A 20166-nucleotide genomic window follows, 5' to 3' on the forward strand; every position below is an offset into this window, starting at 1 on the left:
ACAAATAGAAGCCATTATAAAGGCCTTGTAAGAATGATAATGAACTGGAGGAGGTTTGCATTTTCTTTTTTCTTCTTTTTCTAAGTGGCTTTTAGGTGTGTTGAACTTGATAAAGAGGAGATCCTGTTTGGCGGGTACTCTGCTGTTACAATTTCTCCAAGCTGTGGGAATGAGGGAGGGCATTGCAATTCTATATATAAAGCATCCAAGCTTGAAGAGGGCAGCCTAGAAAGTGGCAGCGTTGGCACTGCCTGCTTGGAACAGAGGGGAGCACTGAGAACACTGCCCAGGCAGGGCGTGCATCATGCTCCCAACACTGGTACTGCTCATCTTCTGCAGTTTCCTGCACTCTGCCGGTAAGTCCGGGGTGCCTGGGCTCCTGTTGTTACATGGCTTGGAGGAAAATTGTAGTATGACATCACATGAGGTTCAGGTTTTGTTCTCCTTTCCCACAAACTGCAGAATTCAGTCAACATATTTTCTTCTCTTTTGCTTCATCTTAAAACACAAGAGGTTATTTAATAAATACATGGCTGAAATAAAATAATTCATTCTTCACTATTTTGAAAAGTTGGTCACTGATTTGTTGGATTCTTCCCTAAAACTCATTCCCTATTTACAGGAAATATTTTTAATGGACTTCTGTTGTGTTTCTGAGTTGCCAAGCGCCTTCATCTTTCAGATGTTCATGATCCGGTGTCCTAGAGATGTCATTGCAGATATATATTGTATATCTTCTGTGTAGAGTGATAATCAAAATCATTTTTCTTTGTTATGTGAACTGCAAAAAGCATTAAGTATGAGCTATGTGTTCGCATTTCTTTTTTGAAGAATTATGAACAAATCCTATGCTGGAAAACAGGCAAATGGTTCTAGCCTAAAAATTTTACATCACTCTTGATGTATTCCTCCATATATTATTCAGTACAATCCTTCACTCTTTCTAAGAGGTACATCTTACTTTTTTGATCCAACCCACCTGTATACCAGATGAATCTGTAATTTCTGAAAGAAGATTTCATAGGTAAGTTCATTGGCTCTGTAGCTGCTTGGCCATCTTACTCATTATTCCTCCTGTCCTGTTACCAGTGGATTTTTTGATAATAAGTCTTTTTTGCCATAGTTTGGCATGGCTTAAGATGTTTGTTTCTTTTTAATCTCTTCTGCATATTCTCTTTACTTACCACTTATTACAATTAGAATTTCAAGAAAAGATTTCAAGCTGCTGGAAAGCATACTTCACTTGCTTTAGGTGAAACAAAGTTAAATTTATTTCTTCTGTGTTGTGTTTACAGCATTTGATGAATCATGTAGTTCAAATTGCATGGGGACATTTATTGCTCTTAAATCACTGGCTTAAACTGTAGCATGAAAATAATTAAAATATAAGCAACTCAACCCTTTAGTAGACTCTCAGAGCCAATTCCTAACCTCAGCTGTATTGTTATAAATCAGGTGTAACTCCATTCACTGTATCAGCACCATTGTAACCAATATCAAGTCACGTACCTGAACATTGGTCCTAATCCCAAGTTTTGCTGCCTGGAAGAGCAAAATTTCCATCTACGTGACTTCCTGTTTTAGATAATAGATGTATTGATAGAAATACTTGCAATCAAATAGAAAATTGCTGTAGACACTTACACAGACACAAGCTTTATATGTAAACTTGGCCATCCCAAATCAGAATTTTTTCTACAAAGGACTAAGTTGAATTTAAAGATAAAAGCCCTAGAAGCAGGATCTAGAAAATTCTTACAGAGGAGTTTTTTCCTTTGGGATGTGTCAACATTTCAGTCCTTGGAATGCCTCACAACATTGGAGACTCTGAAAACAAGCAAATTTCATTCTGTCAATGAAAGATTTGAAATCAGGCAATTTTTGGATGTTGATTTGTACGTTCTTAAATAGGACAAGATGCAGGGTGCTCATTATTTTGAACTCTAGATCCAAGTGTTGTATCCTCAGAATGAGTCTGACCAAAGCCAGGACTTAATTCTCTTCTTTATGGATCTGCATCCACGTTCTGTACCTTGAGTCTGTCTCTAGGTAGAAATATAGATATTGATTGTAAGGAGATATATTTAATTATTTGATGTGGAATCTTATGGAAAGTGGTAACAAGAAAATCAGTAAACATGCTTGAGTTAAAAAAAAATCTGCAGAAGCTTGAAACCTGATTAAAACTGTTAGTTCTAGTATATTTTCTTAATAAGAGGTGCTGATTCATTGATTAAATCAAGGCTTCACCTCTTTACCTATTTCAATAATCAAAACTGCATGGATCCTTTTGAGAGGTTTGTGTACACTCATACTTTTTCTTATGAAGTATGTAACTAGGAAGTCACCTTGATTTATGCTGTTCACATATCTGTGTTTGCAAGAGGCAAAGGGAGGTAAAAATTTCATATTGAAGAGAAATCATCATGAGCATGTGCAACTAATAACTCATATTAGAGCTACAGCTTTAGCAGTACCCTCAGTGTTAAGTTGAATTTTAGGCTTCTGTAATTTGTTTTAAAGCTCTTGTCCTTTCCAGAACATCTGACATTTCAACATTTCTGTTTGTCTCCAATTAAAAGAGAAAAACAGAACTCTTTACAAAACAGAGATTTTAAAATATTTCTGCAAGTTGGAAGTACAGAGATTTCATTTCAGTGTTTTGCTTTCATTTTTTTATCTGATGTGAAATACTTTGATTGAAGCCAGTACAACACAAAATTGTATTTTCCCATAGGGATGTTTCAAAGTAACCAGAGTATAGGAACAAAATTACTGATTTCTTCATAGTACGTCACGTTCCCTGGTTTGTACTGTTGCTGTGAACTAGACAGGCTGACCACACACAGAAACTGCACTTCAACAGATATCATTCTCAAGGAAGTTGGCCAGCTGGAGAAGAGTGAGAATTGGAAGTAAAACCTTCCTTTATCCAAGAGAAGTTAAACTCTGGATAAAGTTCTACTGAGATAATTCAAAATAAGTATTTCTGTTGAGATAATTCAAAATAAGTATTTAATGTCATTTCTCAAAGGAAAACAGAATACTTGCAGTAATAGTAAAATGTCAGAAAGGAAGATTTCAGTACTTTAGAAATCTCATTTAACACTAGGACAGCTTTTTAAATGAAAAAAAATCTTAAATGATTGCAAAATACAACTTCTGCATAGCCATAGTCCTTGCTACATCTGTACAATCTGCCATTTTGTGTGCTTCTTGTTGATAGTGTTGCCAGGAAGATTTAACTATTCTCTTCAGAGTTGAGTGTGAGAAAAAGAATGTACATGCTGAGAATAATTACTGTACTGTACTTAGTGTAATAGTTTGATCTGACAGGAGACTGATTGGCAGATAGTCACCAAATGGCTCTGCATTTGTTTTATTAGCTAGTTTTTGGGCAAAAAGTTAAAGTGGATTTCATATCCATAGTTATTTTCAATCTAATCCTTGTACCTGTGCATATAATCCAGGATGATTATTCTGCTCAAATTTAATCTAAATACAAAACCTGAAGTGCATGTTAAATTTTGTTTGCCATGCTTAGGTGCTTGAGTTTGAAAAGCTATCAGACAAGCTTTGTGAACTGATTTGTCTGTTCTAATCTAAAATATTTGTCCATTAGATATTTTACTTTACATCAAGCTCTCTAGATAGATCTGACTGGAAGTAATGTTTTAGGTGTATATGCAATTCCTGCGAATCTGCAAATATCCTTGGAAGGCAGCAGTTATACACTTCTAAATCCCATTCATTGGTGTTTAAAGTTTAGGATTAAGCTTTAATGATTGGAAAACTATAAAGCCAATACTAGATTATTGAACAAATGCAGGTATCAAAATCCAGGCATTCAAAAAAGGCAGCAGCAACTCTAGGCATGAAGAGTTGTTAGCTTGAAAGCCACAAACTGACCGTTCCTTTTTGTGGTGTGCTTGCTGTGATGCACGGTTCACTAGGAACTTGGAAGGAGCATGCTGCATTTTGGAAATGCCTACTGAGTTGCAGGCCAACCGTGGAGGTTTTCTAAAACTCTGGCAAAATCTCAAACAATTATTGGCCAGTGCTGACCAGTTCTAGACAACAAGGCAGCATGAGTAGGATTAGAATGATTTTGTGATGAGTGTGTCAGACAACTTGGGAGTGGCTGAGATAAATGCCATTTTAAGCTATTAGAACAATTAGGATGGGAGCACTCAATTCACTGAATTTATATCCTTGATTTATTTCCCTTATGCCTAAATATTTATTGTATACAATTCTACCAGTATAGTATTTTAGCTCTTAAAAACTTTGTTTACTCAGATAACATCTTCATTCAGCAAGTACTGCTTCATAGAAGAATTGAGGTATAGACTGTTGTGAATGTTGGAGATGTCTGAATCTGAAATCCAAAGCAAAAAGATGTGCTGAAACACTCAGTTCCAAAATTCCCTCTTGTGCTTTAACCTAGCCTTACATAAAAGGCAGAGCCTCACCTGTTTTCCTGCAGCCCTTGAGGTAGCACATGGCAAATACTACCTCACCTTCAGCAGCACAGCATGGAATTGGCTGAGAGTCTGCTCCAGCTGGTGAGCTCCCTGAAGGCTTCCACTCGCTGCAGTATCCAAGGAAGCAACAGCACCCTGCAGAGCTGTAGTGTATATATAGATATTTATGTGGATTTGGCCTGGTTTATTTGATGAAAGAAACCTTCTGCCGCAACATTTTCTATATTGCAAAAGATCCTAAACAGGTAATAAAGAATTGCATGGCTTCTACAAGATACTTGCTCCTGCTATCTTAGAAATACCAGACATGAGAAAATTTAAATTTGAGTGGCACATTTCTGAAGCACCTCAGGTCTTTATTCCTGCATCTTGTTTAGGTTTTTACCACCCAGTTATTGACTCTGAGAGCTCACTTCAGCAGTGCTGAAGGAAAATGCTGGGTGAAACAGCCTTTGGGTATGTGTGAGAACATGGAGCAGTTGTGCTCATGCAGCAGGTCTGCGTTTGACATGGGAAAGGAATCACACTTCAGTCAGCGTTTGCTCAACATTCCTTGGCTTCTCCTAACCAAACCAGGCTTTGTGAAGAGGTGTGTGGAAGGGAGCAGGTGACAGCTTGCATCATTCTGCCTTAACGTGAACAGCAAAGGCAACGACTATGCCTGGGGATTTCCTGTCTTCAGCTCCAGATCCCACGGCTCTTGTGAAGAGCACACAGGACAATTATTCCCCATATTTTCACACTTTTGGCTATTCCTTCCACTACTTCTACCCAGATGGTGAAACAAGAACTCAAAAACATAAGTAAAGGTTTATCCCACTTTTTTTAACAGGAACATAGGATTTTAGTATGAAGTGTAGCAGCTCTCATATTGCATTGAATTTCTGGCAAATTTTGGAAACATTTTTCCGGTACAGACTAATTTTCTATTACCTAATTATGTAATAGGAATTATGTGATTTTCCATTATAATTGTCATTCATATTTGTGTGACAGAGCACAATTCTTATGTGCTGACCCTGCTTTGGCTTGCAGCATGCTTAAAAATAAATAAATATACAAATATTCCACTTCTTTTGCTCAGAGGATAACTTCCTTGTGTTGTTTTTTTCCTTTCACAGCTTTTGAAGGAAATTATTGGTCCCCCATTCTTCTCCAAAAACAGAAAGAATCTCTACAAAGAAGTAAGTGTCTGACCTGGTTTTAGTGTTTGCATTCAAGTGTGAGTGACAACTCTATTCAGTATCAAGTCTATATTGCAAAAGGCACTGTACAAACCACATAATAAAAATAAGTCTTTGCCTCAAGGAGCATATGTTTTGAAGCATTAAATTTTAGAAATTCCTAAAGAAGACTTCGCATGTAAAAAGATTGTAAAATGCGTTGCCTCACTGGGGTAAGGTTTAAACTAAATGGAAGGTGCTTCAGTGTACCATGCTGAGGTTTTGATGCCTGAGGATAGAAACTGTAAGCAGTTTAATAGCCTTCCACATTTAGAAATATGCTATTGGGGTAATTTGTGTGATATGTTTGATTTTCATTCCTACATATTACTGCCTAATACTATCTGAAAATTTAGGGTATGGATTCTTTTGATATTGCAAAATCCAGGAAACTAAATAAAGCTCATTCTTCATATAGATTAGGCCTGTGAAAATTGTTTTAAAGATTTCAGGTTAAAACAAATTTATATGCAAATGGACAATCAGAGTGTCTTCAGGAATACTTCTTTCTCTTCTTTATATCCAGCAGCCAGAGTGGGGTCAGAGTAGGATAGATTTCTGCTTCAGTGCTCAGCTGTGCCAGCTGCTGCCACACTTCTGGGTAGTTTACCAGCAGTTTTCCCTGAACTCCAAAGAATGACTTGTGTGCATCCATCCAAATCCAAATCTGTATGCAAAATTAACTCCAGCCACCTACTTACTGTAAATTTGTGCTAGTCTTTCTGAGTATGAAAAATACAAATAGTAAGGTACTACTCTCTTATTTGTGTAAAACAATCTGCAATGCCAAAACAAAAGAAATTAGCATAATATTTAAAATATTAGCTATCAGAAGTATGGTTGGAAAGGCAGGTATCCTTAAACTGTTAACTCATAATTAAAATTCAATGGCAAATTTTGACTGTAGTTATTGTCGAATTTTCTACTACAAAGAAATTTTGGTTCTGTTCAAAATGATGGTGGACAAGGACTTGGAAGCCAGAGCACAAGGGAGTGGTAAGCAGAAAAATCTCAATAGCCTCACATAATTCCCTGAACTGAAAATAATTGGAGACTGAGGGAATATCTGTGGAAGTATAAATGCCTGATCTGATGGCAGTCTTCCCTTGGGCAAGTTTTCAATGGTCACTGCTGGAAATAAAATGCAGAGCTACATCAACCCTTAGGCAGAGCCGACAATTTTCACATGTCCTTTTCTGAAGAAATGTGAGGCACTGACTTCTAAATTTGAATTTAATTCAATAGTCATTTAGTTTTCCATGTCCATGGCAAGAAGGAATAAATGTCATCATGCAAACATGATATATGTTATGGGATATGATGTTACTCTGCTACAGGATACAGAAGGCTATGGCCCTTCTGAAAACACAAAATTTTCACAAGATCCTTTCCAAAATAAGTAAGGACACAAGTCCTAATATTCTGATCTTTTTTCTCTCCTAGTCTATTTACAGACAATCTTCCTAGTAATTCATATTTTTAAGGTTTTACAGTAAAATATGCTTTGCTTCTGCAAACCATTAAAAATCAATTCTCTGTACTCCAAAGCTTGTTGCATTCCAGTAGCCAAATGAACTTCTTAATCCCATTTGGGGTAAATGTGGAGGTGTAGAAGAAAAATAATTATGTAAAATGAAAATTTATTATAATAAGCATTTATTTAGACAGAAGAAACTGAGAGTGGCTTGAATTAGGAGAATTCTCATTCAGTATAAGCATAGAGAAGCTACACGGAGTTCATCCGTAAAGTAAAAATAGCCGAAAGACTTTTAGTCTGACAAAAAATTCTCAAATATTCAGGAACTCGTCTCTGTCTGCTGTCTGTTCCTACAGCAATAGAAACAGTAGAGCGTGATATGGACTAATTAAAAGAAAAACCCTAGATTTTATTTAGTAAAAGCTGAACTCAAAAGACAAACACATAATATGGATTTAAACTTGCTTGAGTTATTGACATTCCCATTTGTTATTTTTCTTTGATAAGATTTAAATAAAAACAAATACAGTGACCATGCTCCTGTGTTTGTTGAAAGGGGTGCCTCTTGCACTCTGACCATTGTGCAGCCCTGGGTAATCATTCCTTGGCACACTCTGGGGTTTGGTGGTCAGTATCTCTCAGGCACAGTATATTAAACTAGCTGGACTTGGGCATGAAGGATCAGTGATAACAATCAGAAAATTCCTATTTTCCAGTCAGACCTTCAGGACAGAACAGAAGTGTGGAAGAGGAGTACTTTTTGCCAACAGGTAACTGCTCACTGGGAAACAGTATTTTCTGCATGACCTGGATAAAACCATTTGTGCATTGTGCAGTTATTTGACCTCTCCTTTACAGTTAAAAGAGATGTTTTGTCTTTAAAACAATAAATGTAAATTGCATGTAGACTTTGATAAACTTATCTGATACTTTGTAACTCAAAGATATATGCTAAGATACCTGAGCTTCATATGATACCATAAGAAGAAATAATTAAAAAATGAAAGTAACAATCTTAAGTCTGGAAATGCAGAACTGAGGACATGATTTTAGGTACTTCAATAAAATTATCAGCTTCAGAGGGACTGTTCAAATGCTGTAAGTAGGTGGAGAACTATCTAACAGCAGGTGCTGGAGTTGTATCTCTTTTTTTTTTGGACTCATTTCCACATATGAACATCTGTCTATTCAGATGAACATTCCAGACTACTTCTTAAAAATTAAAACTGATTAAAACAATCCATATATTTATAAAAATGGCTGGAACTTTGTCACATAAATACACAGTTGAGAGAGTGTGGAATTACAAGCTGGGCTTTGAAGACTGTCTTTGGATATCTGGTGATTGACTGTGCAGTTAATCATGATAGAGTAATGCCATAGCTTGGTAAATGCTGTGCCTGAAATGTTAAGGCTCTGTCCAGTAGCAAGCTGTCACCTTTGCAAACGGATCTAGCAGACTGAAATAAGAACGTAAATCTTTATATTACCCTTAGAAGTTTTGAAAGGGCTTTTTCTAATCTAGGAAGTTAGGGAATTCTCCTCTGCTTACAGTAAATGAGAATTTTGCTGTCACTCCTAATATTGTTTAACTTCCTGACTTGAGATAAAATTTTGAGATTACAAAAGAATAAAAAAAAACAGAGGGCTAGAATGTTGTTTACAGAATTAATCTGAGCAGAAGCTTAATAGCTTGTCCTAGTATTTATATTTGAAATGCTAATTAAAATTAGCAAATATGCTAAATCTATGTGTCTTTCTCTTTTGTAGTTTTGAGCAAGGATTCCTGTTCTACCTGGGGAGGAGGGCATTTTTCAACCTTTGATAAATACCAGTATGACTTCAGTGGGACTTGCAACTACATCTTCGCAACTGTATGTGATGAGACCAGCCCAGACTTCAACGTTCAGTTCCGTCGTGGGCTGGACAAAAAAATTGCAAGGATCATTATTGAGCTTGGACCTTCTGTTGTCATTGTTGAGAAAGGCAGCATTTCTATCAGGAGTATTGGGTAAGATTCTGCCATGAGTGGGGCATGAAGTGCTTAGAGAAGGCAGGGAGTTATATAACAGGTGCAGGGGGGTTATATAGCAGGTGCACTGACAACTGCTTTGTGTCAAAAATGAATTAACAAATTACTGAAGTTAACACACCTAACTGAACTATACTCCCCTATATATTGCTTCCCATCAAGCACTCATACTGTACAACATTCTCTTTATGGGTTTCTCTGATATTGTCAATTTTCAGTCATAATTCTTACATTACAATGCCATAGACTCTTCTCAGGATAATCAGCATTAGTTTCACTATAATCAGCTTCATGGTTCTTGAAACAAATAACTGTGCTCTAATAAAACCAAACCAAGTGAAGATAGTAAGTCCTCTGCAAATATTGTTAGTAGTAGAATCACTGCAACCCATTTTTGGGTGATCCTACTATGAAACTGCTTATGTGGATTTTCAGTCAACAGAAACTTTCATGTGTTTTGAAATGTCAGTGTTAAAAAGGAAAAAAATTCTGTGTCATGTTGCTGCAAGTACTCAGACTGGGTACATATCACATCCAAAATAAATAACTAATACCTGCATAATCTTGCTATGAGATTGGTTTCTCTTCTCACCTTGTTCCAGTGTCATTCAGCTGCCTTACACCAGCAATGGAATCCAAATAGCACCTTATGGACGCAACATCCGCCTGGTAGCCAAGCTGATGGAGATGGAACTGGTGGTAATGTGGAACAATGATGACTACCTCATGGTTAGTAAAATGTTCTCATAGAGCAGGGAAGAAAATTCTCACTGATTTACTGGAATGGCAAGAACTCTCTGAACTTAATGGGTGCTTTTGCATGTATTTACTATTTTGATATTTATTCTTTTCCTGTTGTATCCATTCCTCTTGAAATAATCAACTTTGCATATTACTTTCCCTTGCAGCATTGGTAGTTAGCTAAAGCCACCAGTGCTGAGATTTGTGGATACTTGCATACATTTTAATCTTTCCTCAGGGTGTTCCAGCAGCTGCAATCTTTTTCTTAAGAGATGTTTAAAGTTGTGTAGAACTTAAATACTGTATGCCATAGTTATGACTTTTTTATTGGGCTTCCCTGGGACGTCTTTTGGTTTCAAATATCGAGTGCTTCTATCAGTTTCTTTTCTCTTTTTCAGAATCTTCTCAGGTTTTCTTTTCAGAATCCCCAGTACATTTTCTCAGTGTGACCTTGGTATTATTACCACAAAAGACACTGAATTCTAAATTGATTAAGTTTGCTAAAACAAGGAAATGTAGAAAATTGTCTGGGAGATTTATCAGCATTATTATCACATATATAAGAGAAAATAGTAGTGTTGGGTTAATCTGACTGTACAAAGAATATAGTTTTATTTCTCTGATCTAAGATTTTCATAATAATTCATTGTTTGTAGCCAGTAGTAATACTACCATTTTAGTCTCCAGAACAACAGAGAACTGAATAACCTTCTTCTGAAAATAGATTTCCTTCCTTTCTTTCTTAAGTTTCTTTAGAGAAGAAACCTGAAATTTGTGCTCTGTCAACAGAGACATTAGCAAGGCTTCAGCATTATTTTCTTTTTTTCCTGGATCTTAGAATGTTATCCCTCCTCAGTTCCCTGTGTCTTCAAATATATTTTTTTTAATAAATACTAATTTCAAAAAATCACTATTTGCCTATTGGGAAAAGACTTCACTGCTTACAGAATTCTTCCTTCAAAAAGTCACTGAAATTAATGAGAAGAATCACTTTTAATTGAGTGCTTGCACTGAATATGTTTGAGAAAGTTATTGCTGTATAGATAATTTTACTTAGGGTGATCCATTAAAATATTTTCTTCTATTTTATTTTAGGTTTTGGCTGAAAAAAAATACATGGGGAAAACATGTGGAATGTGTGGGAACTATGATGGTTATGAATTGAATGAATTTGTCCGTGAAGGTAAGAGACAAGGACATTTCAGAAAGGAGGAGAATGAGTTAAAGTGAGTCAAGGTGAAAATTGAATCCTGTGATAGCATTGCTGTGTATCAGAATTGAGTAAAGCAGTCCCATGGGGCACAAACATTCCTCATATGATTATGCTACACTCTGTTATCTTCTATAAGCATAATACAATGGGTTCCTCACACAAGTGATAAGGACTCTTATCTTTTAGAAACAGGTTTAGGTAAGGATCACACTCTCCTGACTTCCACAAGAGGCAGTTGTTATCATTGGGAAAATTAAGTAGTAGGACATTTAACAGTCAAAGAGTAAAATCTGAGTTTTGCTACATCACAGCAACAAGTAAACAAATCAGTCTTTTTCCTGACAAATTATAACCCTTTAATTTCCAGGTAAATTGCTGGATACATATAAATTTGCTGCATTACAAAAAATGGATGATCCATCAGAGATCTGCCTGTCTGAGGAGATACCAATTTCTGCTGTTCCTCACAAAAAATATGTAAGAAAGATCTTCTTGGCTTCTCTGCAGCATGATTCTTAGCAGGGGGCAAGATAAATAGAAATCAACAGCAGAGGGGCAGTGGTTTCATAAAAATTACTTCCATGAAAATGGGTACAGTCAACATCTGTATTGCATGATATGAGAAAGAAAATGAGTTCTTTGCATTAAAACCACATTTGAATAAAAGGCCACAGGCGATTTTGAGGCTAGATTTAAATCACTCATAAAAATCAACCAGCATTTAGCTCAGAACTTTCTGGGATTCCAGGCAGGTTGTCACAGGAAATTCATAGAAACCAGTAAAGCTTTAAGAACTTTTTAACTAACACCTGGAGACCTGATAGTATAAGCTGTACAGATTTGAAGATATTCACAATGCCTACAACATATTGCCAGATAACAGCACTGATAACAGGGACAACCATCATCAACAGCTATCACAGTTCTAAGTGAAAAGAAAATCAGTGTGCCTGAGAACCTTTGAGACCCTACACTGCAGTAGGCACATCACAGGCAACACAAACATGCAGGCACCAGAAATGCACCAAGTGTGTGCTCCAAGAGGAATGAATTTTCTGATCTTCTCATCTGGGATGTTTTTCATGGAACATGTTGTCTCATGTTTGCCATGAGACAACACATTTCCTGTGTGTAATGTTCTCAGCCATTTTTAGGGGGGCTGATGGCACAGAAAGTGACTTAATTTTTAACATAATGAGAAGTGGAATTATTTCAATATATCAAGTTCTTTCTATTGTACAATGAATTTATATTCCTTTCTATCTGTGAACTTCTCATGCATTTTAAGTCAAATATCCATTATAAAACTCTGGGGGGAAAAGCAAACAAAGTAACAAGAAAATCTAGCATATTACTAGGAATAACTAGCAGTGTTATTCCGCTGCGGTTTTCATATGAAGGAAACACCACCAGGAACAATATTCTTTCTCTTTTTATTCAGGCTGTGATCTGCTCTCAGCTACTTAATTTGGTGTCACCAACCTGCAGTGTGCCCAAGGATAGGTTTGTCATTCGTTGCCAGCTTGATATGCAGGACTGCAGTGAGCCAGGACAAAACAACTGCACTTGCTCTACACTGTCAGAGTATTCCAGGCAATGTGCCATGTCCCACCAAATGGTGTTCAACTGGAGAACTGAAAACTTCTGCTGTAAGTTCAAATGGTTTATTCATGAGAGACTGTGCTTAACTTTTCTGTGTCTTAAATAGAGGGATAATGATAATAACTGGAATATTTTAAAAAGTCTCTACTGTCTTTAATCAAACAAATGATTTTCTACAGAGAGCAGTGTTCTTTGATAAAGCTGTAAGGAGGGCAGGGAAACCTCAAAGAAGGAAGCTCCAAACATAGCTCCTATGCCTAGATCAGTGACAATAAAGTAGATAAACATCCACCAAGTGAAAACTGTTTAACTTCTCAAACTTCCTACAGGGGGCTGCTTGTTCTACGAACAGTTTTCTTCTTACTGTACTTGGAAAATCAGCCAGTGAAGAGAGAGCACTTTTAAATAGCCCCCAAAGCCTTTGAACTTTTTTGCTAATAATTGCCATAGCTCCTTTTATTAAAAGATGATTTTCAGTAGCCCTTTTCAGATGTTCTTATTTACAATGACTGCTTGGAAGCAAAACCTTGAAGTACTACAGAAAATCTGATTTTTGGTACTTCATTAGGCTGCAGTATGGCCTGTTTGCCATTCTCCAAGCTTCTGAAAAAATGTTTCCAATTTTTTGGGCAAGAAAAATTAAAGAAAGCCAGAGTGAATATATGATAATATATGAATAAAGAGTACTCAAATGAAGAAATTAATATTGAGGCAGGATAAAAGAATGTTAGTGTCAGAAATCAGAAGGTCTTTTCCTTGCTAGGTAGCTGGTGAAATATTCTATGTTTACACTTTAAAAATCTTAACACTCCCACTGTTTGTTGCAGCTGTGGGAAAATGTTCTGCAAACCAAATCTATGAGGAATGTGGTTCTCCGTGTATTAAAACCTGTTCCAACCCAGAGTACAGCTGTTCCAATCACTGTACCTATGGCTGCTTTTGTCCAGAAGGTATCATTTCATCATATTCTTAATGGATCACACAAATGTTTTTGCACATATCCAGTCAAGTGGAATGGACTGCTTAATAATGAGCTAGCTGTGCATTTCAGGGCATTGTGCTGCTAGAACTGCTCTTTCTCAGGTAACATAATGTAACTGGAGTCTTGAGTAATTGTGGTCCTTCAAGATGGCTGGTCACTCTTCACAAGAAGAGAGCTATGAATACATTTTCCTCACAAGGTCATGGTTTGTGATGGGATAAAGATATGCCATCTGCTTAAAGTTATTTACTTAAATATACATTGATCAGACACCAGGAAGAGGTAGCATGCTTCAGAGTATTTCTGCAGCATTATGGGAATTTTGTAAATTCCCTTTAAAATTATTCAATATTAATTCATTACAGAAATTGTGATTATTACTATCATTTGCATTTCAAAATAGGACAATTGACTTTACTTTCATATGACAAAGTAGTCAAAAGCTGTTGTCACATGTGAATATTCAGTATAATTTTAATTAGGAGAAAATATTCTGCGTGTTACATCTCAGAGTATGGACACTGGCTGTGCAAGAATAGCATTCTCAGGCTAATTTGAGAAAGCACTCAAGCCATAATTACTGTAGTGCTAAGTGAAGATGGAGAAAAATGTTTTGTTTATCTTCTTTGGCAGGAACTGTTCTTGATGATATCTCAAAGAATCGGACATGTGTTCACATCAGCCAGTGTCCATGTACACTGAATGGGAAAACATATGCTCCTGGTGAGACAATGAAAGCAGCTTGTAGGACCTGGTGAGTAGCAACAGATACTTCCATGAGAGAATAAAAAGTACCTTTACCAGACCATTGGAAAATTTTGCCTAAAAACATTTTTCGAAGGGCAGCACCTTTCACAGTTTCGGAAAGTCTACTGACAATCCATACAAGAGTTTAGCAACTTTGAATTAAGATGAGCAGCTTCAACTGATATATGTATACAAAGAAAATAAAGCATAGAAAACAAAAGGAGATAAGTGATAAAAACAGCGTATTTCATTGCTAGGAAGTAGCTGAGCTTTTAGAGCATGAAGAAAAGAATAACCTTGCACAGAATATCTTGTTTTCTGCAGTAAATGTGTGATGGGTCAGTGGAACTGCAAAGATTTGCCCTGCCCTGGAAGGTGTTCACTGGAAGGAGGCTCCTTTGTTACCACGTTTGATTCGAGGCCATATCGATTCCACGGGGTTTGCACTTATGTTCTTATGAAGGTAATTTCAACAGAATATCAGATGGATATATTTTAGTCAGTATTTGTTTTCCTATTGTAACACAAACTGAGGACTTCATAAGATATACATTTATTCTACAAATTATTGTTATACTGACATGGCTTCTCTTTTTACTTCTCTTTTCCATTTCCCTCCAGAGTTCCAGCCTGCCACACAATGGAACCCTAATGGCTGTGTATGAAAAGACTGGTTATTCTCATTCTGAAACCTCACTTAGTGCTATAATTTACCAATCTGCAAAGGTATGTATTCCTTCCACAGGTTCCATCCAGGATTTTATCACTAGATTAGCAAAATAAGTGCTCAAAGTCATTGCTGGTAGCTTCAACTTAAAAATTATGGAAGATAAATACTAAAGATATATTTCTGCTCATGTATACACAGTAAAGATCTCAGTTGCTGCATCAACTCAGGAAGGTATTTTCAGAGTGAAAGATAAAAGCAGCATGTTATAGTGTGAGAAAATGCTTGAATTAATTTTTTTCTTTTACATAGATCATCAAGAGTACAGCTGCTTAACTTAACATATAAATACCATCTGTAAAGATAGTTACTTCTGATTCCATGTCTTCTTCTTACAGGACAAAATTGTGATTTCTCAGAATGATCTCCTTACTGATGATGATGAACTCAAGCGGCTGCCTTACAGATCAGGTAAAAAATAAAGGGGGAATATAAGTTATATCCAAATTAAATTGTCTGTTTTTACAAAACCCAGCATCTTTCACCATCTTTCAATTGCTAATACCAGGGGTTTTAGAGGAAGGTTAAAGTCTCTCCTGCTGCATCTGTTCCTCTGTGGAGAGTTGTGTGTGGGAGAAGAGTTGTAGACAGAGTGCTAGAACATTTATATATGTGTTAAAATCGTTACCTTGCAGCATCACCAACATCTCTATTTTTAAACGTGCTTGTTCCTTCAGGAGACATCACTGTTTTCAGACAGTCCTCCATGTACGTTCAGATGCATACAAACTTTGGGCTGGAACTTGCAGTTCAAACGTCGCCTGTGTTCCAGGCCTACGTGAAAGTTGGATCACAATTCAAAGGCAGAACACTTGGTAAGTAAACAAATCCCCTTGCAAAAGAGGAAATGTAGGGAGTATAATTTTGATAACTTAGTATTCATCTTTTAGGAGATCAATTTTCTTTTCCAGATTCAAAGAAAAAAAAAAGCATTGGAAACGGAATTGATTTTTCACTAATAACTTTAAAATTAATCAAAGAATCTAAAGGTGTCGCATTTTTCACACATAGCACAATGCTGTTCTGTATTTTATCTGTGCCTTTTTCAATATGTGCTAAACTGCACAATGAAGGAGCAACAAATAAGTCTGTGTGGTCTCTGCATCTTGGAGCACAAAGTTCTTTGAATGTAGTGCACAACCACTGTAAACACAATGGGCCGAAGAATCTAAAAGTTTCTGAGCTGGAAATCACCAGATGGAGATGTTTATTGCGCAGCAACATTAGCCACAGAAGCGTATTTTGCGTTCTGATTATGGGGAATTACAGAGAGGCTTTGGCTTTTACAAAATCCTAAATGCATATTCTTTGTCATTATGCATTTAATATACATAAGAAAACATGCAACTTCAAAAGTTTTTCATGGCCTTTCTTTTTTACATTATTTAAAACCACTTTTTTCTGAAAAAAAGACAAAAACTTCTCTATGATTTTGTCATTGATTAGAAGCTGACACTCTTAACTTGAGGAGGCAGAGGCTCAGTGACTGAATATGTACATAATCAACATTCTCTGACTACTTCACTGACCTGAGTAGTGATTGACACTCTATGTAGAACTTCTGAATCAATTGTCTCACTGTGATAGCATGAAACATGGGCCACTGTGCACGCGTTCTTTAATTTCCGCCTTCCCTTGCATTTCTGATGTTGTCAGGTTTGTGTGGCAATTACAATGGAGACACTACAGATGACTTCATGACTAGCATGGACATCACTGAAGGCACAGCCTCCCTGTTTGTAGATTCCTGGAGGGCAGGAAATTGCCATCCTGCCTTAGAGAGAGAGACTGACCCTTGCGCTTTGAGCCAACTGAACAGTAAGTACATTATGCTGTGGTAACTGATCTCTCCAGCTGGCTTTGTCTGACACTTCCATAAGCCCATACCAGGGAAATGAGAGAGCTGCACAGAAACAGAGACTGAGAGGATTGAACCTCACAAATTCAGATCTGGGATTGAGATGATGAATGAGAGTGGTTTGATCTGTCTAGTGAAACTGCAATGTCCACAGGTGTCTTAGGTTTGCTCAGCAGTACTGAGACTGAAATCCAGGTTTTGTCTTCCCAACTCTCTATTGCTATTGGTCTTAAAAAAAATAAATTGTGAAAAAGAAAAAAAAGCTCTACTGAGCTACTTGTACAAGAATAGAGTCTGAAAGCTAACAAGCTAGGAATTGTCCTATTGTTCAGTGCATCATTGCCGAAAGTTCGCCTAAAACACCAAATTTTTGAAAATTTCCTTTTCCATTTTTCCCCCTAACTTTCCCTTTTTAATGTTTATTGTTTACTTTCATTAGAAATATCTGCTGAGACTCATTGCTCCATTCTGACCAAGAAGGGGACAGTGTTTGAGAAATGCCATGCTGTGGTGAACCCTATTCCTTTCTACAAGGTATGAAGTTATTATGATGGATGTTGTACAGAGGGAGTCCAAATATAAACCAGATTGTACTCATATACGGTGTCCCACGCATTGAATCAGCAATGCAGAGAAGCTTAGGAAACAGGTCTGGTTTTGAAAATTATGTCTCCACCACACTGAAAGTCTGTTTGGTCACAGGCACCAGTCCCATCCCTGTGAATCAGAAAATATTTTTGCTCATGCTGCAGTTGTCCATGACAACAACTTTAACTGTGCAAAGTGTCGATTTTACCATGTGCATAATTGAGTTTAGTACTTTTCAATCTACACAAAACATTTTGAATATTAAAAATGAGAAGCAGCAAATGAACAAAGGCATTTTTTAGGGTACTAAGTAAATTTTATTTACATCAGCAATGCAATTACTCAGATATTTTCCATGAGATTTAGTTATGCAGTTATATGTATCTTGTGTGACTTAGTTCTGTAGTTCAGCATAGAATCATATTGGTTGGGAAAGATTTTTGAGATCATTGAGTCCAACCATAAATACAACAATGCCAAGTCCACCACTACACCACGTCCCTAAATGTCACATCCACATGTCTTTCAAATACCTTCAGGGTTTAGCATTTCCAAATGTCTGGTCCTCAGTAACAAAGTACTCTCTGTGTGTTGGGTTTCAGAGATGTGTCTACCAAGCCTGTAATTATGAGGAGACCTTTCCTTATATTTGTTCTGCTCTGGGATCATATGCACGAGCATGCAGTTCCATGGGTTTAATCCTTGAGAACTGGAGGAGCAGTATGGACAATTGCAGTGAGTACCTGAACCAGCTCTTAGTGGTCTGCCATCAGATGAGTAATGAGGAAATAGTGATCAGAAATAAGACCTGCAATTGGATAATAAATATCCAACTATTAGATACCTTTCTGGTGTCTGTCTCAACAGGGTTGTTATTTCAAGACTATATGAAAAAGATTATTAATATGCTTTAAGGTGAGCATGTGGATGTTTCCAGGACTTGGTAATTAAGGTATAGAATAGCCAGAAAAATAAAGCTATCCTGTAAAATGGGAAAGAACTAGGGAAAACTGACTACAGATTTTATTTTATAATTTTGTAACTCAGACACATGCATGGGTTTCACTGTTACTCAAAAATACACTGATATTTCTGCTAAGCTTCCTTTGCATTATTAAATTCCAAGATTCACAAAAAAGCTGTAAGGTATTTTACCTGCCTGAAACTTCTGAACAGCTGCATAGTTTGCTGTTAAATCTTGGTCTGCAAAATGTTTTGCTAGAGCTCCACATCCACAGGAAGAGAAGCAGCTGGAAGCATTAAGCAATGAAACTATTGGCACAAAATAAGCAGCACATAATAAGCAAAAGGACATTATCTTTTACAAGGAAGACAATCAGTAAATGAAGTTTAACATATGCTCTTATCTTGTTTTATAGCCATTACTTGCACTGGCAATCAAACATTCAGCTACAACACTCAGGCATGTGACAGGACATGCTTGTCACTCTCCAACCGAGCCCTGGAATGCCATCCAACTGATATTCCTATTGAAGGCTGCCAGTGTCCTAAAGGAATGTACCTGAACCACAAGAATGAGTGTGTTCATAAATCTCATTGTCCTTGCTACTTAGAGGACAGAAAGTACATCCTGCCTGACCAGTCAACAATGACTGGTGGGATCACCTGGTAAGTGTGTCAAGTTTAAAGGAGAACAAAGTGAAAATGGAGAAGAGGGTTGTCGTGTCTCTGTCAAGGGTCAGCTTCAGTAAGCAGACAAGCACCACACAGCTACTGACTCACTCCAGCAGGATGTGGAGGAGAATAAGGACAACAGCAAGAAACCTTATGGGTAGAGATATAGACAGTTTACTAAATTTCTTTATGAATAATAAGCAAAAAGCTTATTTAAAAGCAAAGCAACATGAACAATCAAAGCTAAGTAAGGAATTGATTCAGAACTTCCTGTCAGCAGGCAGCCATTCAGATGTTTCCAGGAAATCATGAATTTGCCATGCATAATTGTTTGCTGGGAAGATGAGTACTGTAACTCAGAACATCCCTCCTTCTTCACCTGAGCTTTTATTGCTGAGCTTGATGTGGTATAGTATGGAATCTTTCTTTGGTCAGTGGGGCCAGCTCTCCTGGGTGTGTCCCCTCCCAGTTTCTGTTCAGAATGAAAACACTTTGCTTCTCAGCCTCCTCCCTGGCAGGGCAGCCTGAGGAGAAAGAATGCTGGGACCCTGTTCAGCACCAGCAACAACAACATTGTGTTATCAACAACGTTTTGGTCACAAATCCAAAACACAGCACCACTGAGCTGCTAAAAAGAAAATTAACTCCATTCCAGCCCAAACCAGTACAGTCTCCTTTATTTTTAATAGCATAAATTTATTTTTCAAGACAACTTTTTTGCCCTTTTCTAAACTACAGATATTCTAACTGAACAGAAAGCATTTTACTTACCTTCAGCTTGGAAATGTTACAGAGAAAAATAAAATATAATAGCTGAGATCTGATTATTCCTACTAGGAGATTTTGTCAACAGCACT

General features: G+C 36.9%; 1 protein-coding gene across 1 annotated transcript in view; it reads left to right on the forward strand.

Annotated features, from left to right (window-relative positions):
• Window positions 1-304: 304 nt before the first annotated feature.
• The window catches only part of MUC6 (mucin 6, oligomeric mucus/gel-forming), a 46830-nt gene continuing 26968 nt past the window's right edge, over window positions 305-20166 (forward strand). The window contains exons 1-17 of the mRNA XM_054276473.1: window positions 305-356; window positions 5606-5668; window positions 8955-9195; window positions 9819-9945; window positions 11053-11140; window positions 11538-11647; window positions 12612-12819; window positions 13600-13722; window positions 14388-14508; window positions 14826-14964; window positions 15123-15227; window positions 15567-15639; window positions 15906-16043; window positions 16885-17046; window positions 17526-17620; window positions 18277-18409; window positions 19054-19303. Of these exons, the coding sequence (XP_054132448.1) occupies window positions 305-356; window positions 5606-5668; window positions 8955-9195; window positions 9819-9945; window positions 11053-11140; window positions 11538-11647; window positions 12612-12819; window positions 13600-13722; window positions 14388-14508; window positions 14826-14964; window positions 15123-15227; window positions 15567-15639; window positions 15906-16043; window positions 16885-17046; window positions 17526-17620; window positions 18277-18409; window positions 19054-19303 (2228 nt within the window). The remainder of the gene's footprint in view (window positions 357-5605; window positions 5669-8954; window positions 9196-9818; window positions 9946-11052; window positions 11141-11537; window positions 11648-12611; window positions 12820-13599; window positions 13723-14387; window positions 14509-14825; window positions 14965-15122; window positions 15228-15566; window positions 15640-15905; window positions 16044-16884; window positions 17047-17525; window positions 17621-18276; window positions 18410-19053; window positions 19304-20166) is intronic.

This window comes from Melozone crissalis, unplaced genomic scaffold (genome assembly GCF_028551555.1).
Source record: "Melozone crissalis strain CALT ecotype California unplaced genomic scaffold, PUWL_Pcris_2 ptg000018l_1, whole genome shotgun sequence".
Classification (NCBI taxonomy): domain Eukaryota; kingdom Metazoa; phylum Chordata; class Aves; order Passeriformes; family Passerellidae; genus Melozone; species Melozone crissalis.